This window comes from Delphinapterus leucas, chromosome 16 (assembly GCF_059928025.1).
Source record: "Delphinapterus leucas isolate spDelLeu-1000000601 "Yukka" chromosome 16, BTC_Dleu_Yukka2, whole genome shotgun sequence".
In the NCBI taxonomy this organism is placed as follows: domain Eukaryota; kingdom Metazoa; phylum Chordata; class Mammalia; order Artiodactyla; family Monodontidae; genus Delphinapterus; species Delphinapterus leucas.
Genome location: NC_143144.1, coordinates 72,089,335 through 72,104,198, shown reverse-complemented (window position 1 = coordinate 72,104,198; position 14,864 = coordinate 72,089,335). Strand labels below are relative to the sequence as shown.

Sequence of the window (14,864 nt, the reverse complement as noted above, 5' to 3'; positions counted from 1 at the left end):
AAGATGACAAATTATCCCATTACTTATATTCAGAGCAGCCTTACTTAACATAGTATTGTTCCCTAAAGTAGCACTTGTCTATGGTATACACAACTTAACTATTCTGACAACATCTTTATATATACCTATTGTTTTGTATTCTTTCATAAGTACTTTCCAAAGTGGAAGTACTTATGGATTATTTTTTGACATCACATACTTTAACAATAAGTGACAAATTCAAAATGCTTTAGGAGTCAAGTAATATGTTAACTTTATATTATTAAGATATAATTTTAGAAAAACTGATGAGCTTTACTTTGTACTTAAATAATTTATAACATTTTAAAACTACTCATAATTCACCTACTATTCTTATAAAACTCATAAATCATGTATTCTTCCCATTTCCACCTTATACTACATTCATAAAGGTACCTAACAAATAATACAATTAATAGGACAAAAATCAAACCAAAAATACCCTGTTGATAAATTTGTTTAGAAATAGTATTTTGGTTATAGAATAAGGCAAAAAAAAAAAAAAACCCCTCTGTAGAAATACTTTAAAATTTACCAAAACTACACTTCACATTTTGTAATCAAATTATTCCAGGGCTTCCCTGGCAGCGCAGTGGTTGAGAGTCCGCCTGCCGATGCAGGGGACGCGGGTTCGTGCCCCGGTCCGGGAAGATCCCACATGCCGCGGAGCGGCTGGGCCCGTGAGCCATGGCTGCTGAGCCTGCATGTCCGGAGCCTGTGCTCCGCAACGGGAGAGGCCACAACAGTGAGAGGCCCGCATACCGCAAAAAAAAAAAAAAAAAAAAATTATTCCAAATAAAACCGAAAACCTACCAACCAATGAATTTACTGGTTAACAGTCCATACCAACATTTACCATTCAGAGAAGATTAGAATAAATTTGTTGTGCCTTCCTAACCATCCGTGGAAAGTATAACCACCACATCTCAGGACTGAATGAGACTATCCTTCAATAAAGGGAAATATGAAAAAAGTAAAATATATTCTGTGAACTGTAAACTATATCCAGTAGGGAGATGGGGTAGGGAAGGCATGTACCAATCAGGTGGCCTATAGATTTGTTTCAATGGCCAATACTGTAGGTAAACCCATGCTGGTATGGCATCAAGGAACTTCTATATAAAGCCGGGTTCCCTAAAGGGTTATACCATCAATGAAAAAGTGAGGTTTTTAAAAATCTGTTCTGCAGAGGCAGACAGAAAACATCTATTTCAGCTCTGGCTCTACATAGAGGAAAAAAGTAGTTTGGGCATAGACTAAACATAACGTCACTTTGGAGCATAAATTCATCTTACATTCAAACTCAAAAAAAAAAAAAACCACATGCCAAAAGTTTAACTTAATTTGGACCTACGTTGCTAGGCCCCCAGAAGTCCACACTCTCTCTCTAGAGCAGGGGTAGGCAAACTAAGACCCAGGGCTAAATCTAGAACAAAGCCATGCCCATCTGTTTATGTTTATGGCTCCTTTCATGTTACAACAGCAGAGTTGATTAGTTTTGACAAAGACCATATGGTCCACAAAGCCTAAAACAGTTACTATCTGTCCCTTTATAGAAAAGATTGTGACCCCTAGCATAAAATACTTACAATAATGTCAAATGTGTTCAAAGTAAAACAATATGAATTAAATTAGTAGAAACAGTAGCCTGTAAATTGGAGGTTGATCAAAGAGTAAAAGTACTGGTTAACTGTCGACTTAAAGTATTCATTTTAAAACTTAAAAAGTCATCACCTATGGTTCAAGTACAAGCATGGTAATAGTTTAATCCTGAATCTTCCCGTTTTCCTCAGGGAAGACATAAAAAATAAGGAAAACATGGGGAGGAAAAGTGAAAGAAAAAGAAAATTAAATTTCCAGAGAAATTAGGAATGAAAAAAACTCACCAACTCCAAATCAGGTGCGAACATGCAAAAAGCCAGTGAAACTAAGAGAATCAGATAGAGAAAGCTGCAAGAATGCAGAAAGGAAGACAAAAAACAAGGAACATGGAAGAAGCCTAATGGTAGATCTCAAATATTACCTCTCTTGTTCCCACAAAAAAATGGGCCTCACTCTCCCTGATCACGAGAAGAGCTATAATTAAAAACAAAAAAAGACAACAAAGTAATTTTAAAAAAAACATAAAACGTACATAAAATGTACAAAAACCAGAGGGATCACAAAGCAAAATCCAACTTTCTCTTGTATACAAGAGATACATTTAAAACAAAGTGATTCTGAATGGTTAACAATAAAGGAATGGGCAAAGGTACACAGGGAAAAGACTGACTTCCCCACCAAAAAAAACCAAGAACCATAACATTAATAATAACAATGTTGAAATCAGATCAAAAAACACTGAACAAAGCACTTTATAATATTAAAAGATACAATTTGCAATAAAGATATAACAGTTATGAATATCTATAATAGCAACTTCCATAAAGCATAAATTCCAGAATATACAAGAAGAAATAGGCAAAAATAAACTAATATTTTTAGACTTTTATTAACATTCAGAGCATGATAGATCAAGTTAAAAATAAGGAAGAAAAGACCTAAACAGAATAATCAATAAAGTCGATTTTATATATATGTATCAAATGCTATACTTTGATATTATGGGATTTACCTCCTTTTCAAGCGTCTACAGAACATTTATGAAAATTGGGCCCCAAAGAAAATCTCAATAAATTACAAAAAGCAGAAATAATACCTACAACATTCCCTGAACACTATAATAAAACCAAAAACAAAAACAAAACAACCTTTTTACATAGAAAATTTGTCACTCTTAATTAAACGACTCTTGGGCCCATCTGAAAAATGAGAATGACTCACCTACATGTGCTTCACTGCTACCATGAGTTTGTTATGACAATAATGTATGTAAATAGGCTTATTTAATGCAGCATTTATTAACCATTACACTCTAAAATGTTCCTATCACCAGAATTCTTTTTAGATTTCTTCTATTTTCTCAGTAAAATAAGAAGTAAGAGAGTAATGATGAAGAGTGAAGTGTTGGAAGTCTGAAGAGAGAAAGGAAAACATGTGAAACAGTCTTCTTGGAAAACTGTAAGACAGATTGGTGATTAAAACTCGGTAAATGAGAAGTACAGACAAGAGAGGGTGAGAGAGTGAAGCACTGAGCAGAGGCTCAACGGACTAAAGCCTCTGGTAAGGCTGAAGAATTCCCAGAGTCTGGACACTCTTCAGGAGTAAGCTGGAAAGATCAGCAGTACTTGAAGAGTAAGATACTTGAAATGGAAATTATGGGATTCGTAGCAGGTACACAAGGTCAAGAGTACCACAATGCAAGAGAAAGACCCAAACAGGATGGAAAACAAGATCTTTGTAAGAAAGATCAAAAAATTGAGAGGACAGAAGTATTTAAATGGATCCTAAAATATCCATAAAAATATCTGGCTAATACATGTAGGACAGAGACAGTGAGCCAGAAGCTATATTCTTCCAGGAATTAAGCACAGTGATCAAAGGAGTGTAAGATGGAGAAGTAGTAGGCGGTATAGTCTGATGATGTAAGATTCAAAGTTGAGTGATGTAAAGGAGGAAGGAGTAAAACTAGAGTGGAAATGACAGTAAGAAGTAAGGAGGATACATATCCCATTCTAGCCCAGCTGTACTGGGGATATGAAAAACAGAAGATCACTTAAAAGGACTGAAGGGGAAACAGTGGAGAATTTAGAAGGAAGTCTTCCTCTGACACACAACCACTCTCTTGTTGTTGCCAGTGGTGATCTGCAAATGAGTTCTCTCATTAAGACTACACAAGGACTATAAATAGTTGAATATAGTTGTCTATACACAAAAGGGCCAAAAATTTGAGTTCATAATCCTGGCCAGAACCGGAAATGGAGTATGTTCCTGAATCTAAATAGCAAACATAGCATATACACATCTGTAGGCAAATTAAAAAAAAAAAAAAACAACTTACAACTGTTTGAAAATGTCATAAAGAATTCAAAGAAATAAAGTACCAGAAAAATAAATTAGCGTATTTAAGAGTCATATGTAGATTGCCCCAGTCACCTTCACACACCAGATATATAATCTTTTATAGAAGCCAAAAGACTGTCTTTGGGAAGCTTACTTTAGAAGAATAATACATACACAGAGATATTGCAATAAGATTAGAAACAGAACCTTGAAAAATGAAAAATCCTGAAATCATGGAATGCATAGTTAAGAAACTGGGGTAGTTTTAGCTTTCGGTTCATAAGTAAAATCCAAAGAAATAGCACCATCTATTGGAATTTCAGATATTTAAAATACATATTCTCAATTCTTAGAAAATGTGTCTAATTTGTAACATTTCTGCACATTTGGCTAAGAAGATAACTTACATATTAAAGGACAATATCTAACATAAAAAAGTTTATATTAAAAAGAATTAATTCTTGGTTTATAATTCTAATTTCAAATAACTAACCATTTTGACTAAATTCATATGAAGATTTTATTATAGATAAAATATTCTCAACCAATAAAGAAGAGTACATAGTTACATGTTCAAAGTAACTCACAGATATGGTATTCCTGTATGCTGCTTGTATAACCATATATTGCAGAATATCCAAATATTATGATCATGACAACATCTCTACTATCCAACTCCATAATATGTGCTGAATGTCCCTCCACAGCATACTGCTGACCATGTCCAAGCACAGTAGGAGTTTTTGTACTCCATGACTGACTATGTATGTTAAAAACCCATAATTCATCTGTGACATTGCCATCACTTGTTTCAATTCTGCCTCCATACATAAAGATGTTTTCCTGTAAATTAAAAAAATATATGTTAATAAAAAAATATTTGTATCTTAGCAAGATATATTAGTTAAAAATAAAGACTAAATTTAAACATTATATTTTAGTAATTGCTCACAACATGCATAAGACATAGTTCTTATTTGTAAAAACTCAAATGAGAACACATAAGTAGTGATAATTAATTCTTTTCCTTACAAGAAGGGGGCAAATCCACACTTACAAAAAGTTACTTTAAGGTATCTTATTTAAAAGTTATGTAGTCAATTAACCATGGTTTTAATTATCCTAGTTGTTGAGTCCCTAGTTGTTAAATTTGAATTTTACCATCTATTTGTACTGCTTTGTGCTAGTCTCAGTCATTCATTGCTTTCATCATTGTTCACCAGAAAGGTAGATCACATTTGCGTGTATTATGTGGAGTACATTTTTATTACCACTTCTCACGGCTACGAGCAAATACCTTATAGCACTTATAAATTATACAATTTCAATATGATTGAAATGAATGATATATAAATCATTACTATTTCAACAACCTAGAAAGAGAAAAGAATTTCTTCAACCTAATAAAGAGCATCTAAGAAAAACAGAAAGCTGCTATTACATACACTTAATGGTAAAAGACTGGATGTTTCACCAAGGTCAGTAATAAGATAAAGGTGCCTGCTTTTGCCACTTACATTCAACATTGTACTCAAGAGTTTAGCCAGAGCAAATATGCAAAAACTGAATAAAGGTATAAAGATTAGAAAAGAAAAGTAAAATATTTCTATTTGTAGGTGATATGAACTTGTATACAGAGAATACTAAGAAATAAAAAAACAATTAGAGGGGGCAGAGTCAAGATGGCAGACTAGGAGAATGCAGAATTCATGTCTCTGCACAACTAGGGCACCTACCAGGCACCAGTGGGGGACCATGGACACCTAAGGGGATGGGAGGAACTCCCAGTGACCGGGTAGGACGTGGGGCATTGGGGGAGTGAAGGGGGAGAAGTGGAGGCAGGACGGGACTGGCGCCCCTCAAGGGCAGCTGGGGGAGGGGAAGGGAACTCAGGCCAGAAGGGGGAAATTGGGGAACCATTGGGAGGGCAGAGGATCAAAAGGGAGCATGGCCAGGTTTCCCCTGCCCACTTGGACTCCCAGGAACCTGTTGAGATCCCAGGCCTGATCCTCTGCCCACCTTGGCCCCCTCCAGCCACGCAGGTCCTGAGGGAGTGGGAGGGAGGGAAGGGGCAGCAAAAGTAAAGGCTGGACCTCTGGGACCCGCACACCTGAGGGGCGGCTGGGGCAGGGGAGGAGTTCCTACAACCAGTGGGACCCACCCATGGTTAGGGATCCAATGGGTCAGGGGAGACCCTGTGGGAGATGGTGCAGGAGGGACATGAAGGAATGGAAGGGAAGTGGGCCAGCGCTTTCCCTGTCCACTTAGGCACTGGGAAGACTGTTGGGCTCCCGGGCCTAATCCTCTGCCCTCGGAGCCTCCCTCCTGCCATGCAGAGCCCAAACCCTGCCCTGCACTCCCACCCAGGGCCCTACCTCTACACATGGAGACCCCCTCCAACAGGCTGGGCCTAAACCCCACCAACACACCCTCACCCAGGGCCTTACCTCCAAACTCTGGAACTCCACACTCCAGAGGCCCTCCTTTCCACTTGCTGCCTCTCCCCTCCTGCCAGGTCCTAAGCAGAGGCCCTGCCCCACGCTTGAACATCATCGCCCCACACACACCCAGCCCCCAGGGCCTTTTCTGGTTGCATGGGTCCTGAGCCTAGGCCCTGCCCCATGCTCAAATGTCACACCCCGCACCCGCCTAGGTCCCGCCCCACCCTAAACCCCACCCCTGCCTAAGTTCCACCCCTGCCTAAACTCCTCCCACATAGCCAAGGCTTTTTTTATTCTTTTTCTTTTTCCGCTTTTAGATTGGGGTTCTGCTTTACCTTGTTGATTCATTTATATTTTTATTTTTCCTAGTAAATCTTTTATTTTTTCTAATTTTATTTTATTCTTTATACTTTGTTATTGTTCCCTCCTTTTGGCTTGTTCCCCCTACCTTTTTTTTTCTGTTTTCTGTTGTGGTTTTATTTTACCTTGTTGCAGTTGTTACAATTATATTTTTACTTTTCCTAATATATCTTTTATCTTTCAAATCTTTTTGTTTTTTTATTCTTTGATATCGTACTGCTCCTTTTCTCTTTCTTTCTTTCTTTTTTTTTTTTTTTGCTTGGTTCCCAGGCCAGAGATAGGGCCCAAGCTCCTGCGGTGGGAGCTCCAAGTCCAACCCAGTGGATTAACAGAGAACCTCACACCCTAGGGAATATTAATCAGAGTAAGGCCTCCCAGAGGTCCTCATCTCAGCACCAAGGCCCGGCTCTATCCAACTGCCTGCAAACTCCAGGGCTGGACACCTAAGGCCAAACAACCGGTAAGACAGGAATACAGCCCCAACCATCAAAAAAAAGAAACGACAAGAAAATATATTACAGACAAAGAAGCAAGGTAAAAACCTACAAGACCAAATAAATGAAGATGAAATAGGCAACATACTAGAAAAAGAATTCATAGTGATAGTATAGATGATCCAAATTCTCAGAAACAGAATGGAGAAAATACAAGAAACATTTAACAAGGATCTAGAAGAACTAAATAGCAAATAGTGATGAACAACACAATAACTGATATTAAAAATACTCTAGAAGGAATCAATAGCAGAATAACTGAGGCAGAAGAACAGACGAGTGAGCTGGGAGATAAAATGGAGGAAATAGCTGCTAAGGAGCAGAATAAAGAAAAAAGAATGAAAAGAATTGAGGACAGTCTCAGAGACCTCTGGGACAACATTAAACGCACCAACATTCGAGTTATAGGGGTCCCAGAGGAAGAAGAGAAAAAGAAAGGGTCTGAGAAAATATTTGAAGAGATTATAGTCAAAAACTTCCCTAACATGGGAAAGGAAATAGTCAATCAAGTCCAGGAAGCGCAGAGAGTCCCATACAGGATAAAGCCAAAGACAAACATGCCGAGACACATATTAATCAAACTATCAAAAATTAAATACAAAGAAAAAATATTAAAAGCAGCAAGAGAAAAGCAACAAATAACATACAAGGGAATCCCCATAAGGTTAACAGCTAATCTTTCAGCAGAAACTCTGAAAGCCAGAAGGGGGTGGCAGGACATATTTAAAGTGATGAAAGGGAAAAACCTACAACCAAGATTACTCTACCCAGCAAGGATCTCATTCAGATTTGATGGAGAAGTCAAAAGCTTTTCAGACAAGCAAAAGCTAAGAGAATTCAGCACCACCAAACCAGCTTTACAACAAATGCTACAGAAACTTCTCTAGGCAGGAAACACAGGATAAGGGAAAGACCTACAAAAACAAACATAAAACAATTAAGAAAATGGTAACAGGAACATACATATCGATAATTACCTTAAATGTAAATGGATTAAATGCTCCAACCAAAAGACACAGACTGGCTGAATGGATACAAAAACAACACCTGTATATATGCTATCCACAAGAGACCCACTTCAGACCTAGGGACACATACAGACTGAAAGTGAGGGGATGGAAAAAGATATTCCATGCAAATGGAAACCAAAAGAAAGCTGAAGTAGCAATTCTCATATCAGACAAAATAGACTTTAAAATAAAGGCTATTACAAGAGACAAAGAAGGACACTACATAATGATCAAGGGATCAATCCAAGAAGATGATGTAACAATGGTAAATATTTATGCACCCAACATAGGAGCACCTTAATACATAAGGCAAATGCTAACAGCCATAAAACGGGAAATCAAAAGTAACACAATTATAGTAGGGGACTTTAACACCCCACTTTCACCAATGGACAGACCATCCAAAATGAAATAAATAAGGAAACACAAGCTTTAAATGACAAATTAAATAAAATGGACTTAATTGATATTTATAGGACATTCCATCCAAAAACAACAGAATACACTTTCTTCTCAAGTGCTCATGGAACATTCTCCAAGATAGACCATATCTTGGGTCACAGATCAAGCCTTGGTAAATTTAATAAAATTGAAATTGTACTAAGTATCTTTTCTGACCACAACACTATGAGACTAGATATCAATTACAGGAAAAAAACTGTAAAAAATACAAACACATGGAGGCTACACAATACGCTACGAAATAACCAGGAGATCACTGAAGAAATCAAAGAGGAAATCAAAAAATACCTAGAAACAAATGACAAAGAAAACACGACAACCCAAAACCTATGGGATGCAGCAAAAGCAGTTCTAAAAGGGAAGTTTATAGCAATACAATCCTACTTCCAGAAACAAGAAAAACCTCAAATAAACAACCTAGCCTTACACCTAAAGCAATCAGAGAAAGAAGAACCAAAAAAACTCCAAAGTTAGCAGAAGGAAAGAAATCATAAAGATCAGATCAGAAATAAATGAAAAAGAAATGAAGGAAATAATAGCAAAGATCAATAAAACTAAAAGCTGGTTCTTTGAGAAGATAAATAAAATTCATAAACCATTAGTCAGACTCATCAAGAAAAATAGGGAGAAGACTCAAATCAACAGAATTAGAAATGACAAAGGAGAAATAACAACTGACACTGCAGAAATACAAAGGATCATGAGAGACTACTACAAGCAACTATATGCCAATAAAATGGACAATCTGGAAGAAACGGACAAATTCTTAGAAAAGCACAACCTTCCAACACTGAACCAGGAAGAAATAGAAAATATAAACAGACCAATCACAAGCACTGAAAATGAAACTGTGATTAAAAATCTTCCAACAAACAAAAGTACAGGACCAGATGGCTTCACAGGCAAATTCTATCAAACATTTAGAGAAGAACCAACACCTATACTTCTCAAACTATTCCAAACTATAGCAGAAGGAGGAACACTCCCAAACTCATTCTACAAGGCCACCATCACCCTGATACCAAAACCAGACAAAGATGTCACAACAAAGAAAACTACAGGCCAATATCACTGATCAACATAGATGCAAAAATCCTCAACAAAATACTAGCAAACAGAATCCAACAGCACACTAAAAGGATCATACACCATGATCAAGTGGGGTTTATCCCAGGAATGGAAGGATTCTTCAATATACGCAAATCAATCAATGTAATACACCATATTAACAAAATGAAGGATAAAAACCATATGATAATCTCAATAGATGCAGAAAAATCTTTCGACAAAATTCAACACCCATTTATGATAAAAACTCCCCAGAAAGTAGGCAGAGAGGAAATATGCTTCCTCTTAGAGGAAAACATAGGCAGAACACTCTATGACATAAATCACAGCAAGATCCTTTTTGACCCACCTCCTAGAGAAATGGAAATAAAAACAAAAATAAACAAATGGGACCTAATGAAACTTCAAAGCTTTTGCACAGCAAAGGAAACCATAAACAAGACCAAAAGACAACCCTCAGAATGGGAGAACATATTTGCAAATGAAGCAACTGAGAAAGGATTAATCTCCAAAATATACAAGCAGTTCATGCAGCTCAATATCAAAAAAACAAACAACCCAATCCAAAAATGGGCAGAAGACCTAAATAGACATTTCTTCAAAGAAGAAATACAGATTGCCAACAAACCGATGAAAGGATGCTCAACATCACTAATCATTAGAGAAATGCAAATCAAAATTATAATCAGGTATCACCTCACAATGGCCATCATCAAAAAATCTACAAACAATAAATGCTGCAGAGGGTGTGGAGAGGCACTGTTGGTGAGAATGTAAATTGATACAGCCACTATGGAGAACAGTACAGAGGTTCCTTAAAAAACTAAAAATAGAATTATCATATGACCCAGCAATCCCACAACTGGGCATATACACTGAGAAAACCGTAATTCAAAAAGAGACATGTACCACAATGTTTATTGTAGCACTATTTACAATAGCCAGGACATGGAAGCAACCTAAATGTCCATCGACAGATGAATGGATAAAGAAGATGTTGCACCTATATACAGTGGAATATTATTCAGCCATAGAAAGAAACGAAATTGAGTTATTTGTAATGAGGTGGATGGACCTAAGTCTGTCATACAGAGTGAAGTAAGTCAGAAAGAGAAAAACAAATACCGTATGCCAACACATATATATGTAATCTAAAAGAAAATTGTTCTGATGAACCTAGGGGCAGGACAGGAATAAAGACACAGACATAGAGAATGGCCTTGAGGACACAGGGAGGGGCAAGGGTGACAGCTGAAGGGTACAGGACTTCTTTACAAGGTGATGAAAATATTCTAAAATTGATTACGCAACACTGCAATTTTGACAAGCCTGCAAGAGATAATTGCACAACTCCAAAGATACTAAAAAGCATTCAGTTGTACATTTTAAACACATGAATTGTATCATATGCCAATTGTATCTCAATAAAGCTGTTACAAGAAAATGAAATAAATCAAAAAACTGAAAGAAAACAAAGAAACATATATCCACATACATATGTACATAGAGATTTTTATTTAATTTCTTAAACATGTATATGCATAGCACAAAACAGTGGTAGTTTATTCTTTACATTGCTCCTGTGTTTTCCAAATTTTCTTAAACAAGCACAGAAAATATATAAGTTCTGATTTGAAGAATGTAGTCACAGTCCACAAAATACATGAATTTTTGTTGATTCAAAATAAAAACCAATTAAATAGCCTGATTTTAATCATGCTAAATTCATGAACCCCACAAATACATAAAAATAACTGATTAAAAGCAATCCCTATCAAAATCCCAATGACATTTTGCATAAGTAGAAAAATCCATCCTAAACTATTATGGAATCTTAAGGGACCCTGAATAGATAAAACAAACTTGAAAAACAAGACTGAAGTTGGAGGTCTCACATTTCTACATTTCAAAACTTACTACAAAACTACACCAATCAAAACAGTGTGGTACTGGAATAAACACAGATCTAGATCAAAGGACTAGAGAGCTCAGAAATAAATCTTTGCATATATGATCAAATGCTTTCAACAAGAGTGCCAAGACCATTTAATGGGGGAAAAGTCTTTTCAACAAATAGTGCAGGGAAAACTGAATATCCATATGTAAGAGAAAAAAAATTGGACCCTTACTTTATACCCTAAACAAAAATTAACTCAAAACAGATTAAAGACCTAAGAACTAAAACTTCACAATTCTTAAAAGAAAACATAGGGAAAAGGCTTCATAATATTGGATTTGGCAATGATTTCTTGGATATAACACCAAAAGCACTGGCAACAAAAGAAAAAACAGATAAATTGAACTGTGCCAAAATTAAAAACCTGCCCATCAAAGGACACTATCAATAGAGTGAAAAAGCCCACAGGATGAGAGAAAATATTTGCAAATAATATATCCAATTAGGGGATAAAATCCAGAATATATAAAGAACTCCTACAACTCAACACCAAAAAAAAGTTAAAAATGGGCAAAAGACTTGAATATATGTTTATCCAGAGAAAGCATACAAATAGCCAATAAGCACTTGAAAAGATGTTACGTACCACAAATCATTAAGGAAATACAAATCAAAACCACTATGAGATACTGCTTTACATCCATCAGGATGGCTATTATAGGAAGGAAGGAAGGAAGGAAGGAAGGAAGGAAGGAAGGAAGGAAGGAAGAGGAAAATAACAAGTGTTGACAAGGATATGGAGGAATTGAAACCTTTGTGCACTGCTGGCAGGAATGTAAAATTGTTACAGCTGCTGTGGAAAACAATATAGCAGTTCCTCAAAAAATTAAAAATAGAATTACCATACAATCCAGCAATTCCACTTCTGGCTATCTATCCAAAAGAACTGAAATCAGGGACTTGAAAAGATAGTTGTATACCCATGTTCATAGTAGCATTATTCATAATAGCCAAAAAGGTGGAAGCAACCCAAGTATCTATTGATGGATGAATGGATAAACAAAATGCAGTGCAATATATACATACAACAGAACATTATTCAGACGTAAAAAGGAAGGAAATTCTGACACATGCTACAAGATGGATGAATCTTGAGGACACCATGCCAAGTGAAATAAGCCAGTCATTAAAGGACAAACACTGTATGATTTCACTTATATGAGGTACCTAGAATAGTCAAATTCACAGAGACAGAAAGCAGAATGGTAGTTTGCAAGGTCTGGGGAAAGGGGGAAATGAGGAGTTACTGTATGGGTATAGAGTTTCAGTTTTGTAAGATGAAAAGAGGTCTGAAAATAACAGTAATGGCTGTACAACAACTTGAATATACTTAATACCACTGAATGAATTCTACTCTTAAAAATGGTTAATATGGTAAATTTTTGTTATGTATATCATGGACAAAAACTCAACCTTCATTTCTTCTCATGTTCAATGGCAGACTGTATTAAAATCTTTTTATTTTTACTAAAATAGTATAAAAGTCTTTGACATCTCAAGTTATTGTGATTCATATGATCTACTGTTCTTATTAAATGTTTGAAATAAATCTGAGATTTAGTATTTCTTCCTCTAAAGTCTAAAAAAAGAAAAAAAAAGATTAAAATTTAAAGCAGGATTCATACCTGATATAAAGCAAGAGAATGCCCATATCTCTGGAGAGGTCCCCTTGATACAGTTCCTACATTCCATATACTGCTTTCTAAATTGTAACTAAAAACAAGAAAAAAAAATAACTTCATAAGCTAAGATTCATTTTCAGTTTTGTAATTTGCATATGCTTTCTTGTATTTAAATATTCATTAATTCAAAAACAATTAGAATAAACTCATAATTTCATATACCATATTAGAAATTTCTAATAGAGACTCATTCAAGATATACCTAGTCTAAATTAGGATTCAATCATTCGAATGTATAATATACAATAACTTGACTAGGCTATTTATTACCGGAGTTAATTTGTTCTGAACCAGCCGATTAACCTAAACAATAGTGAGCTCTTCTACACTTTTAAAGTCACCCGGGCCTCCTTGAAGCTCCTACCTTAAGGCTTTTGTCTGGCTTTCTTCTCTGCCAATGTCTGACCCCTTCAAGTCTTTGCTCAGCTCTCACCTTTCCCATGAAGCCTACACCACTACATTTGTGAGTGCAACTCCCTCCTCTTTGGCATTCCTGATTTGCTTACCCCTGCTACCTATCTTGCTATCTATCTATATCTGTATATGAATATATGTGCATATATATAATTTATTTATAATATACATATTTATCATGCTAATTACATTTTTTTCTAATTGCCTGTCCTTCCTCACTAACTTCACAAAGATGGGATATTCATTATGTCCACTGACAGATCCCAAGTACTAAGCACAAAGTAAGTGTTCAAAACAATTTGCTATGCCCATGAATACATATTAATTCTAATGTCGATGTATAAATGTTCCGTAAAATACTCTCTAATTTAATAGACACTAATACAAAACTTTTATATTATTTACTGAATAATTTGTCTTAAGCATAACATCTACACCTCAATTAAATTCTACTACAGAAGATAAATCAACTTATAACTGACACCATCACTTCTAAAAGCTTTTAAACATCCTTACCTACAGCTAAACCACATTCAGAAAAATGAAAAAATATTCTCTAACCTGTGAAAACAGCAACAAAGTTACTGATTACTTCTAAGCTGATACCTCTAGTTTACTATAAAACTAAATAAACACTGTAACCAAAAGAACCAGATTTCAGACAAAAAAAAAATTAAACTATCTGGTTCAAATAGAAAATATATGTATAGGAGAATATCAAGTAAAATTCATCACTTAATTTAAAATATGCTATTTAACTTGTACAGAACACAAACTTTTAGGATCTCCATGTTTCCTTGACAACTATACTCTGTCTTCACAACTCTACTTTGCAAATACCACAGTTTAATCCAAAGTTCTACTTTATTTTCCCAACCTTTTCATTTTCATGAATCATAGTTAATTTCCTTTTCTTTTCCACATTTAACTCTCGGTTCCTCAGGTTCTTTGCATATCTTAACAATTCATTTTAATCCTACCAACTCTCTTTCAATTCTTTCTACTATATTTTA

General features: G+C 35.7%; 1 protein-coding gene across 1 annotated transcript in view; it reads right to left on the bottom strand.

Annotated features, from left to right (window-relative positions):
* ATRNL1 (attractin like 1) overlaps positions 1-14,864 on the bottom strand; it is a 683,604-nt gene that overhangs the window by 618,750 nt on the left and 49,990 nt on the right. The window contains exons 7-8 of the mRNA XM_022568674.3: positions 13,381-13,468; positions 4,551-4,806 (exon numbers count right to left, since the gene is read on the bottom strand). Of these exons, the coding sequence (XP_022424382.1) occupies positions 4,551-4,806; positions 13,381-13,468 (344 nt within the window). The remainder of the gene's footprint in view (positions 1-4,550; positions 4,807-13,380; positions 13,469-14,864) is intronic.